Raw genomic sequence first — 22605 nt, 5'->3', positions numbered from 1 at the left:
CATTGCAGCAGCTGGTCAGCTATTAAATTATTATTACCCTGAAAGACATCACATTTGCAGATGACAATAAGCTGGGGGGAATTGGAAGGATTGGTCTTCCAATACTTAAAGGGTTATCATGGGGAAGAGGTGGTCAATTTATTTTCCAAAGCCTCTGATGGCAGGATAAGAAGGTTTAAGGTTTAAGGTTTATTGTATTTATATGCCGCCCTATTCCCAGAGGGACTCAGCAAAGCAGAAGCAAAGAAAGGGAGTTTCTCAGAGGGAGATCCAATCTGGAACTAAGGAGAAATCTATTAACCAATGAAAATGATTAGTCAATGATGCAGCTTGCCCCCTGGAAGTGTGGCTGCCCATTGTTGGACATTTTTAAGAAGACTGGACAACCATTGGTCCAGGATGGAGCTCCTGCCTTGGGCAGGGAATTGGACCAGAAGACCTCTTAGAGCCCTTCCAGTCCTATGATTCCATTTCTATTTCTAAATGAGAAACAATGTTGCTAGTTGGAGAACAGAAAGAAATTAATTCAATTCACATTTGACACTGAATGCCTCTAATTCCACATTTTTGAAGTGGTACATGAACCAAATCTTTTATTATCTTTTGAAATGTATATTTCCTCAAATGTTTCAATGCAGTTCATCAGTTTATTTAAATACAAATGTTGGAAAAGCAGAATGCAGGAGAACTGTGTACAGTATTATATTAGAGAAAACTGTTTGCATACAATATGCAACTCTGTAAACCATATGGACATTTTGGAATGAGGTGGCATATAGACCTTCTAAATAATCCTCTAAATAATCCTCTAAATAATCTGAAACAGAATGCACATACAGTGCACTAGAAAAAAAAAATTAAATTTGCCCAAAGCAGAATGTGGGAGAAAATGAGGTTGACAGATTCCTCTACCCCTAAAGCCATTATTTCTCAAATCCCAAATTGCCAATTGTCATTAGACATCCATGAATCTACATGCTGCATCTGCTATGGAAGTGTCATTTTAAATCATTTGGATGTTACTGTTTGAATGTGTAACGCTGCTTAATCATGTACATAGTAGAATATCCCCTAGGAAATTTAGTAGAAGAATAGCAGATAGAGCTCCACAAACTTGATTAGCCACTGCATGCTGATGATAAAACACCACTTTCAGATTTCTAAGTGATAGTCTTTATGTGTGAGAGAGTTTTTAAGACAATGTCATACTTTTTGTCTGAAGAAAATTGAGCTAAGGAACATGGACTAGATGTCACCATTTGGCATAGAGAAGATGATGAAATATGTTAAGCAATGACTTCTGAAGTGAAATTATGAATGATCTAATTGCAGTCCTGGCAAGAGGTAAATTGGACTAAACCCACTGGATTTTGATGTGACATTTTTCCAAATATATTTGCATATGTTGAGATTGCCTCATAGAGTGAGCAGTCTCTCAACAGTGACATCTAGTATTTCACAATGCAGCATCAGAGATGGAAGAGAGTTCTGTCACTTTTGTGACAGAAGACATGACAATTATATTTACCAATCAGGATGGAGTCCCTTAAATAGATCGTTATCACTGGAAGTCATTCATAAATTGGAGGATTTTGTTAAACTAAAAGATATACAGTACTAGAAAAAATTTTATAGAACGAAAGGGATAAAGGACCATCTCTGAAAAGTGAGGACTATTTTTCTTGGCAGGCTAAGGTATCTTTCACAAATGAAATTAAAATGGAGAGTCTATATCAGACAAATGAAAATGAATTTCCCAAAACAAGCAATCTGGACAGTCACACTACTTTATACATATTTACAACTGTTTAGATCAAAAACAGCACTTGAAAAAGCTTTGATGTCCTTTTTGCAAACAGTCTGATTCAAACTAAGATGACCTGGGGTGTTTATTTCACTAATCTGGATTTGAAATTATTTTGAAACAAAAAAACCTCCTTCATCATTAGCCAGAAATTCATTTTGTAATTGCAATTCACTGGGGGGCATTTGCAGGAATGTACTTAAATTGCAAGCAATTTTCTGCAGCACAAATTAAAACAGAGATTCCTTTGGGCAACATTTGGGTATATGTTTTGTACTGACTGAAATCAGAGTTGATGAAGGACTATAAACTCATGGACTGACTGAAAACAATAAATTTGTAAGTGGCATAAAGGTGGGGGTTGGAGAACTGAGGCCCAGAGAAATAATGCAGAAGGAAATAGTTCTTTCCCAGAATCCAAGCAGTTCCTTTTTTTCCAAGGTACATATATGTTTTTAGGATTTTTCCCCATGTCATGACTGTGTTGGAGAAAGAGAAATAAATGCATAATATCCAGAATATAAAAGGTGCAAGACAGAGGTTTATTACCACTTATACATGTTGAACAAATAGATAATGAATGATTTACCAAAAAATACTTTGTAATTATAATCAGATAAAAAAGAAAAATAATTCTAATAGTACTGTAACATATTCCAAAAAAGGAAATCTTGTTTCATTTGATTAGTAATAAATATTGCCTTTGCCAGAATTGATAAGACGTGTGTTTCCAAAGCCTAACTATATGTTGAAATAATATCATTTTTTCAGTACCTTAATACAATTCTTTTTACCATCACACACACACACACACAATACTATTCCTCAAAAATGGTCAGATTGCAGAATTGTAATATATAATTCAAGATCAACTTTACCATTGAGGGATTTGCCCAAAAATATATTTATCCTTATTAAAATACTATTCCAAAATGGTACCCAAATTTCATGTGACTTTATCAATCATATTGGTCAATGATTCCTTAAATCTTTTACATCTCCAAGAGAGAAGAATCTGATGCCTACCCTTCAAAATACATTATTTGGAGAATTAAGTATACTTTAAAAGCAAATTTTTGTTTATCATCTTTAATCTTTGTTAAAAACAGATCATGCCAAATCAATTTTATTTCATTCTTTGACAAAGTGACTAAATTAGTAGACCAGCAAAATGCTGGGGACATAGTGTACGTAGACTTCAGCAAGGCTTCAACAAAGTAGACTCCAACCTAATTCTTGGTAAGCTAGAAAAAAGTGGGATAGATAGCATCTCCACCAGATGGATTCACAACTGGCTAACAAACCATACTCAATGAGTAGTCCTTAATAGGTCTAAGTCTACATAGAGAGTAGTGAGTAGTGGGGTACCACAAGGTTCTGTCTTAGGCCCAGTACTCTTCAGTATCTTCATAAATGACTTAGATAAGGGAATAGATGGGGAACTCATCAAATTTGCAGATTATACCAAGCTGACAGGAATAGCCAACAGCCTAGATGACAGGCTCAAGATCCAGATGGATCTCAACAGACTTAACCACTGGGCTCTATCTAACAAAATGACATTCAATGTAGAGAAAAGTACATTCTTACACTTAAGCAAGAAAAACCAAAAATATACATATAGACTGGGTGAAACCAAGCTTAATAGCAGTAATTGTGAGAGGGCTCTTGGAGTCCTACTGGACAATCAATTAAATATGAGTCAGCTCACTACTTTCCATTTTTTTTCCTGGGCTTGAACTGTTTCTGCTCACTTCCTGGACTGATAAGTCAGCTAGCTTTTCCTTAACCCTTTCAGTGTTTGAGCCACTTGCAGTGAGATTCCGCTTTATTCACAACCACCTTAAAAAGGCCATTTTTCTTTGCAATGCAAATCAGCTCCAGGATCAGCAAAATCTTCTAAACATATTATAATAACAAAGCTGGAGAAGAATCCATTACTGACAGAATCCTTATGTGTAACAGGCTGTAAACTGATACTGTATTATGTTTGCCTTAAAAATAATGTGAGATTCAGTTGCGTTTGATGAAAGAGTTTCTGGTACAACACAGATAGCTGGCTAAGTAATAGATTTAAGTTTTCAAACTAAATATCATGTGAAAACAATATTCTCCATGATTTAACTTTTGCAAGCTTAGGTTAAGGCACTTAAAAATCAAAATAAACATCCAAATGTACGTGTAAACTGCCCTTAAAGTCAGGCCCAGCAGATCTGCAGAAGTCTTTTTACTATTCTTCAACTAGTGCATCAGAGACCTTTGTCTTGATCGCACATCCAAATGATGGAAACCAACTTCATGATGGGACTTAAGATGGTGAGAATCAACTTCACCTCCAGATGTTGCAACCAGTTTCTCTAGTTGGCTGAGGCTCAACAAGTCACTTTTATGGAACCATCTGAAATGAGACCTATTTTCAGGCCTTTAAAAAAAAAAAAACCTGTCCAAAAGTGTGTATTTATAAAGAGAGATCTCACACTCACTGCCCACTGACTGTACATAGAAAAAGAAGCGTCTAACACTGAAGTACATTGGGCTCTCTGCCTCGTTTCTCACTCCAAATTATGGCTCAGGGTAAACATCAAAGGGGGAAATTTACAATTTTGATGGTAGAATGAAAATATGGATCTTGAGTTACATAGGAAAACACACTGAAGGAAAACAGATTTTCTTGCAGAAGAAAAGTAGTCACCATAAAACTTACAGTTTGGCTATTTTCTTTTTTTTTAACAAAACAAAATATTATGCTTCTTAAATGGTTTTAATCTGTGTTCTGTTTGCATTTACATTGTTACTTCATATTTTGAACAAGTTCTGTTATTGTGCATAATGATATATAGTATTTTAAAGTAGGACGTAAAGTGAGATTTGGACATTAAGTGTGAAACCTACTGGGTCAGGCTGGACAGCCTCTCACAGCCCCTTTACTTCTATATTAAAGCCACATAGGCAGAGTTGCAGCTTGCAAAAGAACAGGAAGCAAGTGCCTAACCACAAGATGTCCCTATGTTAAAACTTTTGTCAAAACCTATGTCAAAAGTCCAAGGTTCAATTAAAGTTTGTTAATGATACGTACTCCATAACAGAAGGAGAAGTAAGACCCCATCTCCTTATAAGGCTTTCTCCTCAAGGTAACCACCAAGAAATGAGTTAAGTGTTTCCGTGTTACGCTGCCTTTGAGAATGTATAAGAACGTGTGATTCGATAATGAAGGATGTTCAGAACTTGCAATACTAGCCATGGGCTAGCTTTCTGAACCTGGCTGCCAAATAAACTTTTCCTGTATCCTGAGAAGTCTAAAGCCTATCATTTTCTGCATCAATTCTGGCGACCGCAGCAGGACTTAGAGCGATACTTAGAGAATAGGGAGCTATAGGTGGTGTCGACATTAGAGAACAACGAGAACTGAGATCAACTAGAGCTATAAATCCTAATTATAAAATATAGATATGGAAGAGAGAGAAAACGATCTCAATTAACATAAATGGACTTAACTCAGCAATTAAAAGAAGAAGAATATTTCATAAATTAGAAAGAATAAAATTGGATATAATCTGCTTACAAGAAGTACATATTAAAAAACAGCATGAATATTTATTGGTGCAACCAAAATTGGGGAAAATATTTACAGCATTGGCAATCTGTAAGAAAAGAGGAGTTATCTTTTATGTTAAAGATACAATTCCATCAAAACAAAATTTATACAGACGATGAGGAAAGAATATTGATGGTGAAAATTATGGTCAACTCGGACAAAATACTTTTAATTGCAATATATGCCCCTAATGATAAACAAGATGAATTTTACAGAAAAATACATAGGAAAATAATTGAATTGGACTATGCTGATATTTGCATGATGGGAGATTTTAATGGAATTGTAGATCAAAATTTGGACTATAAAACAGAAAAAATTACAAAGATAAATAGAAAACCACTACCTAAAGCCGTTTTTAAAATGCCAGATGAAATAAATCTTAAAGATGTTTGGAGAGAAAGAAATCCTACGAAAAAACAATACACTTTCTATTCAAATAGACACTTATCATATCTAGAATTGACATGATGTGGGCTACAATGGAACTGAGTTGTAATGTACAGGAACTTGAAATTGAAACAAGTACTTGGGCAGATCACAATTCAATCATAATTAAATGGAAAGGACAAAGAAAGAGATCCAGATGGAAATTAAATAATATAATATTAAAAGAGAAGGATTTTGTACAGAAAATGGAAAAATAACTGGCTTTTTTCTTTAAAGAAAATGAAGGCTAGAGGTTTGATAATAGACTATACAAGAAAGGGAAACATAAAGAAAAGACAACTTCTTAAAGGCTTAGAGAATGATTACAAGGCCCTTGAAAAAGTGTTACAGAAGTCTCCACAAAAAAAGGATATTAAAATAAAAATAAAATAAAAAATGGATATAAATAAGCACAAAATGGATCTATTGGAAAAGGAGGAATTAGCACAAAAAATTAGAGGAATATGGGAAAATAGCTGGCTTGAAAATAAATAAAGATAAAATGAAAATTTTGACAAAGAATATATCATCAAGACTAAAGGAAGAATTGGCAGAAGCACTGGAGATCCAAGTTACAAACAAGGTTAAACACTTAAAGAGAACAATTATCAATGACAGGGAGAATTTCTACAATCAAAATGAACATTTTACCTAGAATTCTATATCTGTTCCAGACAATTTCAATTAGACTAGGGAAAAATTACTTTGACAAATTAAATAAAATAGTATTGAAGTTCATTTGGCAGGGGAAAAAAGCAAGAATAAAATTAAAGTAGTTACAAGATGCTAGAATAAGGGGAGGCATGGGCCTACCCAATTGGAAATTATAGCACCAGGCACCAAGTTTGATGTGGGTTAAGGAGTGGATAACACTAAGGAATTCCAGACTACTGACTTTAGAAAGGCATGACATATTGTTGGGATGCATGCTTTTTTATGGTATAAAGGAATCAAAACACATGGTTATTTTAGAAGACACTACTTACGGAAGGCTTTGTTATTGAATTGGGAGAAGATTAAAAAGCAATATTACCTAAAAACTGGCTATCAACTATTGAAGCCTTTTCATATCCAATAATATACAAAAAGAAACAGTTATATATGGTGAAATATTGAATGCAGAGGGTAAACTCAAATCTATGCAAGAGCTGAAACAGGAAGGAACAGAAATGAATTGGTTTTCATATGTGCAAATACAACCTAGATATGACAAAGACTGCAAAATGGAAGGTTTCTATGATAAAAAGACTGAGTTAGATAAAATCTTGACAAGTACTGATGAAAATGTAATTAAAAAACTATATGGACATTTACTAGAGGTTAAGCTAAAAGACGAACAAGTTAAAGAACCTATGATAACTTGGGGGAAAAAATTTGGACATGGGATTGAACTAGAGAAATGGGAGAAATTGTGGTCTCAAAATTATAAAATATATTAGAATATTTAGAATATCTTGTTTAAAATGAAAAAATAATAATTGTAGTTGAATATATGAGACACAATGATAAAGATGTAGTTATATACATTTGATATGATTTTACATACAATTGAAAGTAATGATACACAAATATAAAATGGTGAACCTTTTTTATATACTGCAAGAAATACCAGAATAAGACAGGTGATACTATAAAGATATGTTATTATTAAATAGATTTATAATGATGTAACAAGATAGTTGGCATACATATGAATTTGATTCTTAGAATACATGTCTAAAATGAAGGAATTATAAGAGTAAACTGAATATATGATTTACAATGATAACAATGTACTCATGTATATTGGGTTGATAATTGCTGATTTTATATACAATTGAAAGTGGTGATGCACAAATGTTTGTGACCAAACGACATGCTAAACACATATGTAATTGATGATATTTTTATGTTATATGTATGTTTGTTTTTGTTTGTTTAAAAAATAAAAAAACTTTTTTATATATATAAAATCATAGTTAGGAAGTTTCTCCTTCATTCCAGGTTGCTTCTCTCCTTGATTAGTCTCCATCCATTGTTTCTTATCTTGTCTTCTTTTACTTTGGTAAATCAGTTGACCCCCCCTCTTCTTTGTTTCAGCCCCTCAAATATTAGAACACTGCTATCATGTCACCCCAGTCCTTCTGTTCTCCAGACTCTAGCCATTCTGGACAAATGGCTGTCAATTCTCTTCTTAAAAACCTTCAATGATGGAGCACTCACAACTTCTGGAGGCAAGCCATTCCACTAGTTAATTGTCCTCACTGACAGGAAATTTCTCCTTAATTCTAGGTTGCTTCTCTTTTTCATAAGCTTCCATCTGTTAGTTCTTGTCCTCAGGTGCTTTGAAGAATAGGTTTACCCCCTCCTTTTTATGTCAGCCCCTCAAATATTGTAAGACTTATTATATCACCCTGATCCTTCTCTTTATTAGACTAGACACTCCCAGTTCCCACAACCGTTCATTGTGTGGCTTAGTTTCCAGGGGTCCCCACTCCCTGGGCCGTGGCCTATTCAGAATTGGGCTGAACAAGTGGTGGGCCAGAGCATGAGATAGAATCAAGATCATGTGAAGTGTTAATACCACTTTATGCTACCATTGTAAGACCACACATGGATCACCACAATACAAAACCAATGTTGAGACTCCAGAAAGAATGCAGAGAAGAGCAACAAAAATGATTGGGCCAGTGGTCCCCAATCTCTGCAGCTTGGTGACCCAGGTGGGGGGTAGAGGGGAGCGAGTGGTGGGTCAGTGCATGCGCAGCTCATTTTGCACAACGCGGCCCAGTTCCCCTCTTCCTTCCAGCTAGGCTATCAAGGTACAGAGGCTGGAGATTACTGCCCTAATTATTTGTGTTACTCTTTCCTGCATTCTTTCTGGAGTCTCAATATCTTTTTTTTTGTGGTGATCAAAACTTTACATGATCTGGATTCTATCCCTCTATTGATGCGGCCTAGGACTGCGTTGGCTTTTTTGGCAGCAGTGGTACACTGCTGGCTCACATTTAAGTGGTTGTTCACTAGGACTCCTAGATCTCTCTCACAGTTACTGCTGTTAAGCCAGATACTATGTATTCTATACTTATATGTTTTGGTTTTTCTTGCCTTGGTGCGAAACCTTACTTTTCTTACTACAGAACTGAATTTTGTTGAATATGGCCCAATGCTCAAATCTGTCAAGATCTTTCTGGATCTGAGCCTATCTTCTAAAGTGTTAGCTATTCCCCTCTCTCCCCCAGATTGGTGTTATTTGCAAATTTGACAAGTGTCTATTCTATTCCCTCATTTAATTTTTTTATGAAGATGTTGAAAAGTACTGAACAGAGCCTTGTGGCATCCCACTGCATGCTTCCTTCCAACAGAGTGTTGCTTTGAGATATGTGCAACATCAATATGGAAGGTCAGATTTTGTGAGTGCATTTTATGCAAGGTTGCCTTTCCTGGTCTTATGAATTAGTTTATACACAGTATTTGATAAAAATGTATGCTAGGAAAACTAGGTAATAGTCGAAAGAGTTGTGAAAGAACTAAGAACATCACATTACAGTGTTCTGTTGGTAAATACTAGAAAAAGAAACATGTCATTGGAGTGTCTCAGTCTTCAACATGGCATCCTCAAATGCTGATGCATCCAGCATCTTGGCACCAAACAGATTGCATTTCAAACATGAGTTTATTTTTCAAAGATTATAAAGCAGAAGTATGCTGAGGAGAAACAGAGAATCCTGGATAGCTGGTGTGATTGGTAGACGGTTTTGCTTTCTGTTAGATATCATGGTGATCATTTTTCAAAGTGCCTATAATATGCTCTCAAAATTTCAAATATGTCCATCAGCCAAAATAGTTGTGACCATTGGAATAAATCACAGAACTGTCATGCTAAGACTGCAGGATGTGATCTTTTCCCTCTGCCCAGCATGTTTTTGTATACAACAAAAGTAAGCAAAACTAAAATAGTCATCTCTTTCCTTTTGTATGTCATGTGGATAGAACTATTGCTGTAATAAATGGGAATTTATGTTGTAAGACCTAAGTCTCTATTCAGAGGCATTTCTCACTTCTTAGAAAACTTACTTATAGAAGGGGGAAAAAATCTTCTAACCGAACATCAGCTATAATAATAGAAAGTTTAATTTAACCCACAGGGTAAGCAGAATATTGATATAAAGCCAAAGTAAAGTTTCTCCACACCCTTCTACATCTCTTGAGAATCGTGCTCTAAAAATGATTATGTCTGCTTTCAAGAAAAGCACATAAATGACTTCCTTCCTGAAAGATATTATTTTATATAAACCAACTGAATTGTTCCAGTTCTTTGCAGGCAAGCCTTTGGCATTTTAATAAAGCTGTCACAAATTGAGCGCTCTAACAAAGCATTAGTTGATTGTTTTTGAATTTCTTAGATATAATAGATAATTAATATGATTGAACATGGATAGAGTAGCACAGAATCTGAAAGAAATAATGTATTCTCTCTTTCTTTGTTCTTTAAATATAAGAAACTATTAAGACACTATTCTGTCCTTTTAATATTTCCTAAAATATCTCATATTCCTAGGAGAGCGATGGAGGCTAACTTCCTATTCCTATAATGATCAAAAGTTCAAGGTCCTAGATGTTAATAAGTTGTCCTATAGTTTTTCATCATGGGATCAAAGCTATGGGAAGTATGTGCTTGAGCTCTTTGTTTTGGGTGGTGCAGTTGTTGGAAAAGTGGGAAGTGTAATCTCTGAGGACAACGTAGGACTGCTATATCTGGGCTGCAGTAATCTAAACAATCCTTAGGTGGCAAGGAGTTTGAGCTTTATATATTATATATTTGATGCCATCTGGTGGTCATTGGGAATTTTGTAGCCTGAGATATACTTGACTGCACTTGAAATTTAGCAAACATTATTGACCTTTGAGTAAAAATGTATAGAATTTGAGTGGACATGTTAGTCATGGAGCCCAGTATCCATAGGAAAAATATAAAATGTGGAAAATGCATCACTTTATACAGTAATTGTTTTGAGAAGTTTTGTTTTTGAGCATGACCTCAATAAGTTGAGTGTGTCAAGAAGTCGTGAATATATTGTTCTTGGTACTGACTAAATTGCATCTGTTCAGTTCAAGGAAAGAGAGACTTGAGGCCAGAGTACACTGAGAAACAACAAGAATAATTGGGCAATGCATGTATAGTCTGCTTTTGCATTGACTTGAAAAGACTAAAACATCTCGGAGAGAAATTTCTGGATTTTGAAATATGACATTGCTAATGCCAAAGTACCCCAGCTATGCTTTCTGAAGTATTGCACTTCTCTTTTCAATAATGCTTTGTAGTTTACAGATTTGAAAAGACTGTAAATATATATGAATGAGTGTATCTGAGAGAATAACGCAAGTGGTTTAAAGCTAGTCTTGGATTATTTGAACAAAATGCATACTGCTTGCTGCATTCCCAATTTTCTTTGGCATATCTGGGTCTTTTCCCGTGTAAGATTGACAGTATCTTGGCGACGTTTCAACAAGGTCACACTCATCATCTTCAAGCTGATGCCTTTGGCTTCGTGCTTGTGCGAGCAAAGCGTGATCGGAGCAAATACGCCAAGACCTGCATACCTATACCGGTGAAAATCTATGAAAGGATTTTTCAAAATGACCATCAGATCATTAGTATTTCTTATATTATTATTATTAACATGCTCTGATGCTAAGGCGTTAGACGGTCTACTCCCCCTCCCCACCTGAAAATAATTCTGTTTTAATTGCCTGGCATGGGCGTGACCAGCGCGTGATTCATCCAGCCTGTGGGCTGGGGGTTTAGACATTCTACTCCAACCTCCCACCTGAAAAACACTCTAATGCTAAGGAGTTAGACTGAGGGAGAGAAGGGGATAAGATAGGAGAGGCCTCTCTGGGGCAAGCCTGAGGGAGAGAAGGAGATAGGAGAGGATCAACGGGGCCAGCCTAAGGGAGGGAAGGAGGATAGGATAGGAGAGGCTTCTGTGGGGCAAGCCTGAGGGAGAGAAGGGAGAAGAGAGGCTGGTCGTAATTACTCTTTAATTTTCAAACTGTGTTGATTTATCAAGTCCGATCATATAGTTTCATAGCGAAGCCTGGGTATCCAGCTATTCTCCCTAAAAGAGAGGCAGAAACTCAGCCCCATACCCCGTACCTTTGTCAATGGGCCATTAAAGCCTGAGCCAGTCATACATAACAAAGATCTACCTCCTTCAGGCAGAACCATAATAGGAATCCTAAGCCCTTTCATTACATCATCACCCAGCAACATCTCAACGAAGCTTGGAACTCAAAAGACAGACAGCCTACAAAGTTAGCTAAGACCTCTGCCCCCTGGGTGTTGGACCATCCATCAGAATACATTTCTTACACAGGAACAAGAAGCTCCAAGGCGGGATCCAAGAGACAGTATAAAACTCAGGCTCTCTCAGCATCCCTTTCCTTTTTCTTCAAGATCTTCAAGGCATGTGATCCCCTCTTCCCCCCAGGACCAGAGCAAACCAATTCTGCTTTCAGAATTGTTTGATTTCAATAACACAACTTCCTCATGGACCTCCATACCATCCTATGTGGAGAGTGATAAGCCATGGTTTCTTTGTAATATAATTCTCATTTATATCTATCCAGCACTCATTCGTCAAGTTGCCATTAGTTTAATTTAATTATTTAATTATAAGATGTGTATTAACAATGATATTTTAAGAAACGAATGTTAGTTCTTTTCAGAGATTTTCTAAATCCTTGAAGATTTCAAAAATCATATTCTAAAATCAAATTATTTTTATTGTTTTTTTAAAAACATACCATATTTTTTGGACTATAAGACATACTGGAGTATAAGATGCACCAAGGTTTTGAAGATGCAAATTAAAAAAAAAGTTTTTGCACTCTGCAAACCTCCCAAAAACGGCCCATCCCCCCCAAAAGGCATGAATAGCCTTTAGGGGGCTTGCAGAGTGCTCGGGGGGGGGCAAAAATGAGCAAAAAACGGGCCTGTTTTTTGTTTTTTTTACAAAGGGCATGGATAGCCTTTAGGAAGCTTATAGAGTGCTCCTGGGGGCTGGGGGGGATAATTTTTTTTTGCTCATTTCTGCCCTCCCCAGCCTCAGGAGCTCTCTAAAAGCTTCCTACAAGCTATGCACAGCTATTTTGGTGAAGGAGGCGGCCTTTCAGGAGGCCAAAAATGCTGTATTCAGTGTATAAGACGCACCCAGATTTTCAGCCTTTTTTTTGAGGGGAAAAAAAGTTCAGTCTGGTCTGCCAGATTTTCATTACCTCTTCTGATGTACCGTACTGTACCGGGAGGTGCAGTACGGTACATCAGAAGAGGTAATGAAAAGATGCATCTTATACTCCGAAAAATACAGTACTTTAGTTTCATTTCCTCCTGCAGTTTTCCTTCAGAAGCACTGCCAATATTTTAAACTAAGATTTTATAAAGCTTTCTAAGATATCTAAATCTGAACCCAGGTTGTTTTGCTAGCATGTCAAATAAAATTCACCCAGAGGTGGGTTCCTCCCGGTACAGTACGGTACATCAGAAGAGGTAATGAAAATCTGGCAGACCAGACTGAAGCGGTAGTGGTCTGGTCACACCCCCATAATGGCGAAAGAAAGAATATCCCGCTGTACTGGAACTGCGCTACAAGGTAAGGGAAGCGGGTCTTGGGAGAGACCTTCCTTCCCCCTTCAGAGAGCCCATGTGGCGAAAGAGGAGGTGGCCTGGTTTGAATGTGGGTGGGCAGTTTAGTGACCAGAGCCTCCTTCGCTCATTGGGGCAGGCAGAGAAAGGAGGTGAGTGATAGCCGAGGGCGAAGGCGCTTCCCTTCACCCTTGGTGGCGGGGCGGGGGGCTGTTCCACCAGGACAAGTGAGGGGCTGGAGAAACAAAGGAGGTGCGCAATAAAGCAGCAGCCCCTACTTCCAAGAGTGAAGGGGAGCGCCTTCGTCCTCTGCAATCATGCACCTCCTTTTCCAAGATTGCTAGGACCCCAGACACCACTATATGGAACTACTATACCCCACAAGAGATCCCATGAGAAGCTCATCTGCCTAGAGTTGCCAATCCTTCTGCCGGCCCAAGAAGAAGCTTCTGCCGCCGCCTTTATAGACCAGGAGCATCTGAGAGGGAGTCCCTGTTTTTTTGCAAGATCACCAGAGAAGAGTAGGAGAAAGAGCTCTCCGTCCCATGTGCCCTCGCCTTCCTCGGGCTGTTGCCTGGTTGGTTGCAGTGCTTTGCAGCTTGAGACAGAATCCAGCCATGGCAGCATCCTAAGGGCTCCAGATCCACGCCATCGAGGGAAAGCCGATGGAAAGTTGTGCACCTCTGCAGCGCCTGTAAAGCTGGTAGCAGAAGCTTCCTTTTGGGCTGGCAGAAGGATTGGCAACTCTAGGTAGAAGGCGCTGGACATTGGGGGGAGGGGCGTCTGCCTTGCAGAAGTTTCCCAGCACCATCCAGTAGCTAAAGCACACCATGGCGCAAGGTCAGAGGCTGGTGGGGATCCAGTGGCGGTGATGCTTTCTAGGAGCGTCTGCCACTCCCCTCAGCCTTTGGAGGCAAGTGCTCCTCTTGGTGGGGTGGCTATGGTGGCCTGCTACGGGCTGAAGTCACGCAACTGCCCCACCCAGCTAAACGCGCCCCACCTGCCAGCAGTACCCCTGGATCTCCCTGGAGATGGTCAGTCTGTTGTGGGTGCTCATCCAGCCTGGGCACATGCCTTCAAGCTGAGGCTTCGGGGCTCCCAGAGCAGCCCGTGTGGCTCTGACTGTGCTCTGGCTAGTGGAGCGCCCGCAACATCAGGGAAGCCTCCTGAAGGTCCCTGAAACCTTTGGAGGGCTTAAACTGACCCTACGAGCAAACTGGAAATCCGTTCCTGAATTTCCGGTTTGCCCATAGGGCCATTTTTTTTGCACTCCGGAGGCTTTAGGGAAGCTCCTGAAGCTTCTGGAGGGCCTTGGGGGGGAGGGAGGAGAAGCCCTTTTGGCCTCTCCAGGCTCCTATAAAGCCTCTGGAGCCTGGGGAGGGTGAAAAATGGCTTTTAAAAAGGCTGAACTCATCTGGCCAGTGCGTGCATACACGCTGGCCAGCTGACAGGGCAACGCCTCGTGTGCCCTGACAAATGGCTCCGCGTGCCACCTGTGGCAAGCTTGCAATAGGTTCACAATCCCAGGGGTAGAGTAATGAATTTCAACAAGATGAGTTTCAAAATGAATGCAGTTAAGAAGAAAGAGCAAAAAGAATTCTACTGCATGCTATATCAACAAAATTACAGTGTTAAATTCAAGAGAAACTCATCTCTATTCTGTATTGGTCAGAACTGAGTTCTTGGCACCATAGTTTAACAAGGACACTGACAAACTAGAACATATAAGAAGAGAGCAACCAAGAAAAAAAACTTCTGAAAGAAACAAAAGAAGACAAGGCTGTGGGAGACTAGGAACTATTTTCAAGTATTATTGTAACATCTGTTTTCACAGGCTGAATAAAATAGATATTTATTTACATCATGAGAACATTATAACATCCATTTTTAAAAACACCTCTCACACTGATGAGAGAAGAAAGGCAGTTTTATCATCCTGTCTCCAAGAGAAGAGAATTCATCGCTAAGAAGGTCATATTACATAGTTTCAATGAGGGTGATTAACATTATGGATCCTGTAGAACTTCCTAATTTTATGGTATTTTTAAAATTTATAATATTGTATATATCTTTAAAAGTAAATATGTATTCAAATACCAAAAATCTCTTAGCCAATCTGTAATGTAATTTCAAAATACTTATCTGTTTTAGTACATTTTTACTGACTTGGGATTTAACAATAATGTGTTTTCCCCAAAAGTATTTGTCTTGTTTTCTCTGTCATCTTCTTGCACAGTAAGAATGAAAAGGCATTTCAAAATACAAATGACAGAAATGGAATATAGTTTATTTGCAAAAATCTGACCATTTTTTACTGTATATATTTCCCCCCAATTCAACCTAACCTTTTTACCTTTTTGTGATTAGTAGGCTTCCTCCAAAATAGTCGTAAAGGGATTTCATGTGATTCAGAATATTATGTTGTTCTTACCGTATTTTTAGGAGTGTAAAACGCACCTTTTTCCCTCAAAAGAGGCTGAAAATCTGGGTGCATCTTATACACTAAATACAGCATTTTTTACCTCCCAAAACCCCGCCCCCTCACCAAAATGGCCATGCATAGCCTTTAGGAGCCTTGCAGAGTGCTCCTGGGGGCTGGGGAGGCCAGAAATGATAAAAAAATGGACCATTTTTTTGTTCAGTTTTGCCCCCTCCCCAGCCCCCAGGAGCACTCTACAAGTCTCCTAAAGGCTATTCATACTTTTTTTTTAAAAAGGGGGGGCCGTTTTTGTGAAAAATGGGTTATTTTGGGGAGGTCAGCAGAGTGCAAAAACTTTTTTTTTAAATTTGCCTCTTCAAAACCTTGGTGCGTCTTATACTCTGGATTGTTTTATACTCCAAAAAATATGGTTATTGTGTGTGTGTGTGGGGGGGGGGAGGACGACAAGACATAAATGTTATTTATTTAAAACTAACAGAATGCTCTGATCAATAAAGAGGAAATAATAGAGTAAAATACAGTATATTTTAAAGTTGCATCACTAATCAGCCAACAAATAAATCAATATAGCACAGATATTTCTCTGAAGACTAAAAGACAAAGCTGATTCTTTAGTGAGATATTATAGCTGGCATATTTAGTTGATTATAATTATCAGTACAGTACCACCATCAACTGGAGAAAAGAAGAAAGGCAGAGAAATCAATGTGAAGAATTAGTTCACATCTAGTAGTTTATCCTCTACCAAATAGGCATAACTTCTAGGACTTCACAATTCTTTTCTGTTTCAGTTAGACATATAAAACCTTTAATGCAAATTCATCAGGTTATTGCAATTAGCGATTGTAAATTCTAACTGCAAGTTGTTAAAAATGAGCTATTAATTCACAAAAATGTGTTGAATTTTAATATTTTTATTTGAGATTGCCAAAATCTTGTTGTCTAATCTTGACAGTTGATATATTAAAACATAAAATTTTCTCCAGTACTTTCTCTTCTCTTCTGTTGTCCCCAGGTATCGGAACATTCCCTATGCAGATTCTTTGTCTTTCTTCTCAACAATTGTTACGTCTGGGGTGTGAGATGGCAAGTACTGTATTTTTCGGACTATAAGACACAGCAGAGTATAAGACGCACCATGATTTTGAAGAGATAAATTTTTTAAAAAAGTTTTTGAACTCTGCACACCTTGGGTTTTTTTGCAAAAAAAGGGGGGGCATGCAGAGCTTTGGGAAGCACTTGGAGTGCTCCCGAGGGCTGGGGAGGGGGCAAAAACAAGCAAAAAACGGCCTGGTTTTTTGCACAAAAAGGGGGGGCATGCAGAGGGTTTGGGAGGCTTGTAGAGTGCTCCTGGGGGCTGGGGGGGCAAAAACAGCCCATTTTTTGCTCTTTTTTGCCCATCCCTGCTCTCAGGAGCACTTTGCAAGCCTCCCAAACCCTCTGCACGGCCATTTTTGCAAAGGGGACAGGGTTTCGGTAGACCAAAAATGCTGTATTCAGTGTATAAGACGCACCCAGATTCTCACCCTCTTTTTTGAGGGAAAAAGGTCCCTCTTATATTCCGAAAAATACAGTACTTGTTTGCTTAAATTCTGAAGTCCCAGATCACATTAGTGTCTTTATTTTCTTTTACTTAAGACTAGTCAACTATTCCAGCTGTGTATCTAATGACTGGAATAGACCAGTTGTTATTTGGCTTAATGATATTTCCATCACTAGTTTGGACTTTAAGATCTTCTTCATTCTCCTAATGTATTCATTTCTCTTAACTTCAGTGTGCTTAATGTTGCCAGTTTGAAGGATACCCAAGTATCTGCAGTAATTTTCTTAATTTTGATTCCTTCAGTTTTCACTATTTTTCTCCTGTTGATGGTAAGGATGGTAAGGGTGACACATTTGTGAAGTCCAAACTCTATTGCAGTATCTTGGCAGTATATACGGACAGTGTTGAGCAGCAATTCTGTTTCAGATGGTGCTTTTCAATACAGTTACAAATTATCCATGTAAAGGAGGCAGTAGAGCCTGGCAGATGTTTCTAATGCTTGCAAGTCATGGCCTGCCTTGTTCAGGATTGTTCATAGAAGAGTCAATACATTGACAAACAGTAGTGGTGATAGTGAATCTTCCTTTCTTTGATATTAGCCTCCCCAGTCTATTAGCCAACAACTGTGTCTTCTATTGTACCACTGATCTTGCACAAAGCTGCTTCTATCATATTGTCTATTTGGTAATCCCCCTAGTTCTTGCTTGCAGGCAAATGGTAGTTATTATAGATCTTTCAATACACCATTGTTGCTACTTTGTCTTGCCATTGTTTGTAATCAGTGTATGCCATCTTCTTACAAGCAGCTATTTCTTCACCTTCTTTGCCTGGATGGCATTTGCTGCCTGTTGCTATCTTCTCAATTTTTACATTGTATGCATTTGTTCTTAAGGCTTGGTCTTGTGCAGCCAGAATTAGATCCTTTGTCTTTTTCTACAATTTTCTTGCATTTAACCATTGCCAAGTCTTGGAAAGAGATGTGGTGGCGCAATGGTTAGAATGCAATATTGCAGGCTAGCTCTGCCCATTGCCAGCAGTTCAATCCTGATGGGCTCAAGGTTTACTCAGTCTTCCATCCTTCCAAAGTTGGTAAAACGGGGACCCAGATTGTTGGGGGCAATATGTTAGCTATGGAAACTGCTTAGAGATGGCTGTAAAAGCACTGTGAAACGGGATATAAGTCTAAGTGCTGTTGCTATTATTGTTATCTACTCTCCCCGCTAATTTTTAAAAATATACTTAATACCTTGCCTTGCTATGTCTGTTTTTTATTCTTCATTTGGTTTTTCTTGTAGGCTGATTTGGTCTCTCCAGTTCTTTGTAAGCCTTCCTGATATACTAACTTCAGTGCATCTTCTTTACTGTCCTTCTGAAATTCTTCCAATGCCCTTTTTTCGTCTTCAACTGTCTGGTGTATTTGCAATTTTCCATGCCCACCTATTTTCCTTGGTAAGTAGTCCATCAACTTCACTGCATAGATGAAAGACAGAATTCTTTGTCATTTTTTTCTGGTCTATTATTTTATACAAACAAATGTGAAATCACAACTGCCAGTTATTTAGTTGGTGCTGGCCTTTATACTCCTCAGGTTCTTTCCAAGAACCTGGGATGTTGTAATGTATCAGTGTAATATAGGTGCAGAATGGTCTTTTGCAATTGACAGATGGAAATTTTGTCCATTACAGATTTTCTACCAAGTGCTGTCCAAAATTTGTTGGCCATTCATTTATTCATTAATTCATTGAATTTCTATAGCCACCCAACTCAGCCAAGTGACTCTGGATGACTTACAATTCTAAAATTATAAAACAATTTTAAAAACATTAAACTAATAAAACACCCATAAAATAAGTAAGTATAAACAGTAACCATGATGATTAATCAACTAATAGTAAAGCCAAGTAACAGGGCCATGCAAACATTCCGAGTTCCATGTCTAGAGACATAGCCAAGTTTTTAAAGCTTTGCAAAAACCTATCAGGGTTGGAGCCATTCTAATCTCCAAGGAAAAAATATAAAACAAAGCAGGGCTATAACTGAAAAGGGGCATTTTCTTATTCCTGCCTATCAATATTGTTTAGCACTGCAGCATGCCCAACCTGTTGGATTAGATTGGATGGATAGAAACTCTTGGAAAAAGATGGCCCTTCAGATAATTTGATCCCAAGCCATGCAAGACTTTAAAGGTGACAACCAGAACTTGAATTTCACTCAGAAACACACCAACTTGTGCAGCTCACACAGTAGTGGTGTTAATTTATTATTATTTATTTATTATCCATGCCAGCCACATTTTACACCATGAATACTTTTCAAGTTCAGCCTTATGTAGACCATGTTATAGTAATCTAAGAGGGAGATAACAAGGGCATGGGTGACAGTGAGCAGGGTCTCCTGGTCCAGGAATGGGTGCCTGAAGATGTGCATAGGCTCTCCTAACCATGGTTGCTACTTGCTTTTCAAACACGAGCTTTGAATCTAGGAAGACCCCAAGATTGTGCAGGTGGTCTGGTCTGTCTGGGGTAATGCCACCCTATCCAGAACTAAAGGTGGAAGAAATTTGTCTCCAGAAGGTCCAAATATCCATAGGCACTCTGTTTTGCCAGATTGGGTCATAGCCGGTTTTGCCCCATCCAAACCTGAACATCCTCCAGATACTGGAATAAGATGTCCACAGCATCTCTCAAGGGGCTTGGTTCAGAGATATAAAGCTGGGTATCATCTGCATACTGATGATATCTCACCCCAAACCAAAGAAACCCCTCACCCAGTGGCATCATGTAGATCTTAAATAGGAGGGGAGAGAAAATTGAACTCTGAGGCATCCCACAAAGTAGGGGCCATAGGTTAGATCTCTTTTCTTCTATCAACACTGACTGCAATTGGGCCCAATAGGAGGAGAACCAGCACAATACAGTGCCACTCACCCCCAACTCCCAGAGCTGGCCCAGAAGAATACCATGAGCAATGATATAGAATGCCACAGAAAGATCAAGTAGAGCTAGGATGGATGCACTACCTCTATCCTGCTCTCACTAGAGGTTATCCATGAGTGAGAACAATGCCATTTCAGTCTCAAATCAAGGCCTGAACCTCAATTGAATAGTCTAGATAAGCCATCCAAAGTCCTCTGCAGCTGCCATGCAGCCACTCTCTTCACATTTTTTTTCTAAGAACAGAAGATTGGAAACTGGGTGAAAACTGTCCAGCTTGGTTGGGTTAAACATTGGTCTTTCGAGGAGGAGGTACATCACTGCCTCTTTAAGAGCTGATGGGATCACTCCTCTTTTCAAGGAGTTAAATATCACCCAGACTCAGTCCTGCATCTCCCTCCTGTGCAATTTTAATAAGCTAGGAAGGGCATAGACCTAATACACAAGTGGTCAAATTAGCAGCTAAGAGGACCTTGTCCACATAGTTAAGTTCAACAGGTTCAAACTCACAAGAGGGTATGGTACCCAGTGTGCCAATAAGCACTGGGACCAGCATGGTCAGTTTATGCCACAATTTGTCCATTTCAATTTTTAGATCTTGATACTATATATCAAATTATTTTATCCCATCTTTTTAATGTAGAACTCAAAGCAGTTAGCATACCTAGTACTCCTGTTTTCCCACAACAACCCTGTGAGATGGGTTGGGCTACCTCTTGAGTTGAAGAAAAAATAAGATTTCGAAGGGTTTTTTTTATATTGAAATATATCTGGAATATCTGGCTCATGAAATGAATAAGCTATTAATTAGGAAGTTCTGAGTCAAATGTAGGCCATAAGCCAGTGATTAAATAGAGATTTTTCAATTTTACTTTAGCCTGAAGTACTAAATGATTAGGGCTATAACCTGAGCAACTAAGGAGTATTATCAACAGGTCTTTCGATCCTTGGGGCAGAATTGTGTATTAACTCATCGCCTAGGAAGGCACATGTTCTATTAATCATATAACTGAGTAATATAATATTTTAAAATACTGATAGCGGCTTTATTTTTTGCGACACCATTCTGCCCTATTTTTATATTGCAATTGTATTTTGTCTTCATCATTATTAACAACAGCCAATATCAGGACTGCAACTTCGGTTAGCCACATGCTTCCCGAGGCAATTTGGAAATATTTCCGTTTTGAAAACTTGAATAAAAGAACACGGACTTTCTCGTGTATATATCTAGAATAGCTTTTTATGTTAATATTTTTCAAGAGAAACAAATGCATAATCACCGTGATGATAGTTATGCGTGGAAATTTGATGAAATGCTTCAAGACGCTTTCCCATTTTCCTAATCAAAAGGGGTGGGGAAGAATCCATTGAAACCGGAAGTTTAGTCAATGTATCACTCTAACTTCCATCTCTGCATATATCTATTTGTTTTCACAAACGCAGGTTCGACACGCCCATCAAGCGCACAATCCGGCGAAGACGCCCCTGATGTTTATTTTCGGGGCCGGAAGTGGAAATAGGATGGGCGAGTGCTTGCCCGCCTCCAGGAAGTTTCCATTTCCCCGCTTGTTTGGGCAGTGTCTGGCAAGAGTTGTTTCGAAGAGGGCGCGAGGCGCCAAGATGCCAGTGGCGGTGATGACGGCGACGAGCGGCGCCTTCAGTTACCGAAAGCTACTGGAGCAGTGTGAGACTCAGGAGCTGGAGGTAATGGGGTGGGGGTGGAGCGACCATGGAAACGCGGCGCGAGGGAGGGGGAGCAGGAACTCTGGGCCGCGCGAGGTGGGCTGGCACGCGTGGTACCAGGCACGTGCTCTTCCCGCCAGCCCTCCTGAATAAACCACTCCAACCACTCTTGGACGTAGCGAATGCTGGCTGGAGAGTAGGCAAGCAAGTCTGGTCTGATGTCTTGGCTGCAATATAGCAAACGGAAAACGCTCTGGGACATTGAAAATGTCAATGAGAAAAGTTCTATAATTGTGTAGTGGTGATTTCACACTTAGAGAGTCTTGGAAATCTGCTAAATTTAAGGAGAGCAATATATTTTTCAGAAGCATTGCAGACTCAGGATACCATACAATCCTTTTCATATTATCTTTATGTTCTATTGATATTGTTCCAATTTCTTTCTCTGTTGTTGTGAGCTGCCCACAGTTGTTGAAAATCAGGTGATATACATCTTACATAATATCTACATTAACATTAGTTACATAAATTAGACATGCCAGTTAAAT

At 38.6% G+C, this 22605-nt stretch overlaps 1 protein-coding gene and 1 long non-coding RNA gene across 2 annotated transcripts in view; one reads left to right on the top strand and one right to left on the bottom strand.

Annotated features, from left to right (window-relative positions):
* Nucleotides 1–18650: 18650 nt before the first annotated feature.
* On the bottom strand, nucleotides 18651–21737 carry LOC116505442. Its single transcript, XR_004254937.1, has 2 exons — nucleotides 21655–21737; nucleotides 18651–18908 (listed from the first exon to the last, which is right to left on the bottom strand). It is a non-coding gene; the product is annotated as an uncharacterized LOC116505442 (long non-coding RNA).
* Nucleotides 21738–21888: 151 nt separating this feature from the next.
* COPS8 (COP9 signalosome subunit 8) overlaps nucleotides 21889–22605 on the top strand; it is a 43297-nt gene continuing 42580 nt past the window's right edge. The window contains exon 1 of the mRNA XM_032213944.1: nucleotides 21889–22078. Coding sequence (XP_032069835.1) covers nucleotides 21896–22078 — 183 coding nt within the window. The 5' untranslated portion in view covers nucleotides 21889–21895. The remainder of the gene's footprint in view (nucleotides 22079–22605) is intronic.

The sequence above is a fragment of the Thamnophis elegans genome, chromosome 3 (assembly GCF_009769535.1).
Source record: "Thamnophis elegans isolate rThaEle1 chromosome 3, rThaEle1.pri, whole genome shotgun sequence".
Taxonomy (NCBI): Eukaryota; Metazoa; Chordata; class Lepidosauria; order Squamata; family Colubridae; genus Thamnophis; species Thamnophis elegans.
Note: the sequence above shows the minus strand (reverse complement) of the source record. Positions and strands in the feature narration are given on the sequence as shown.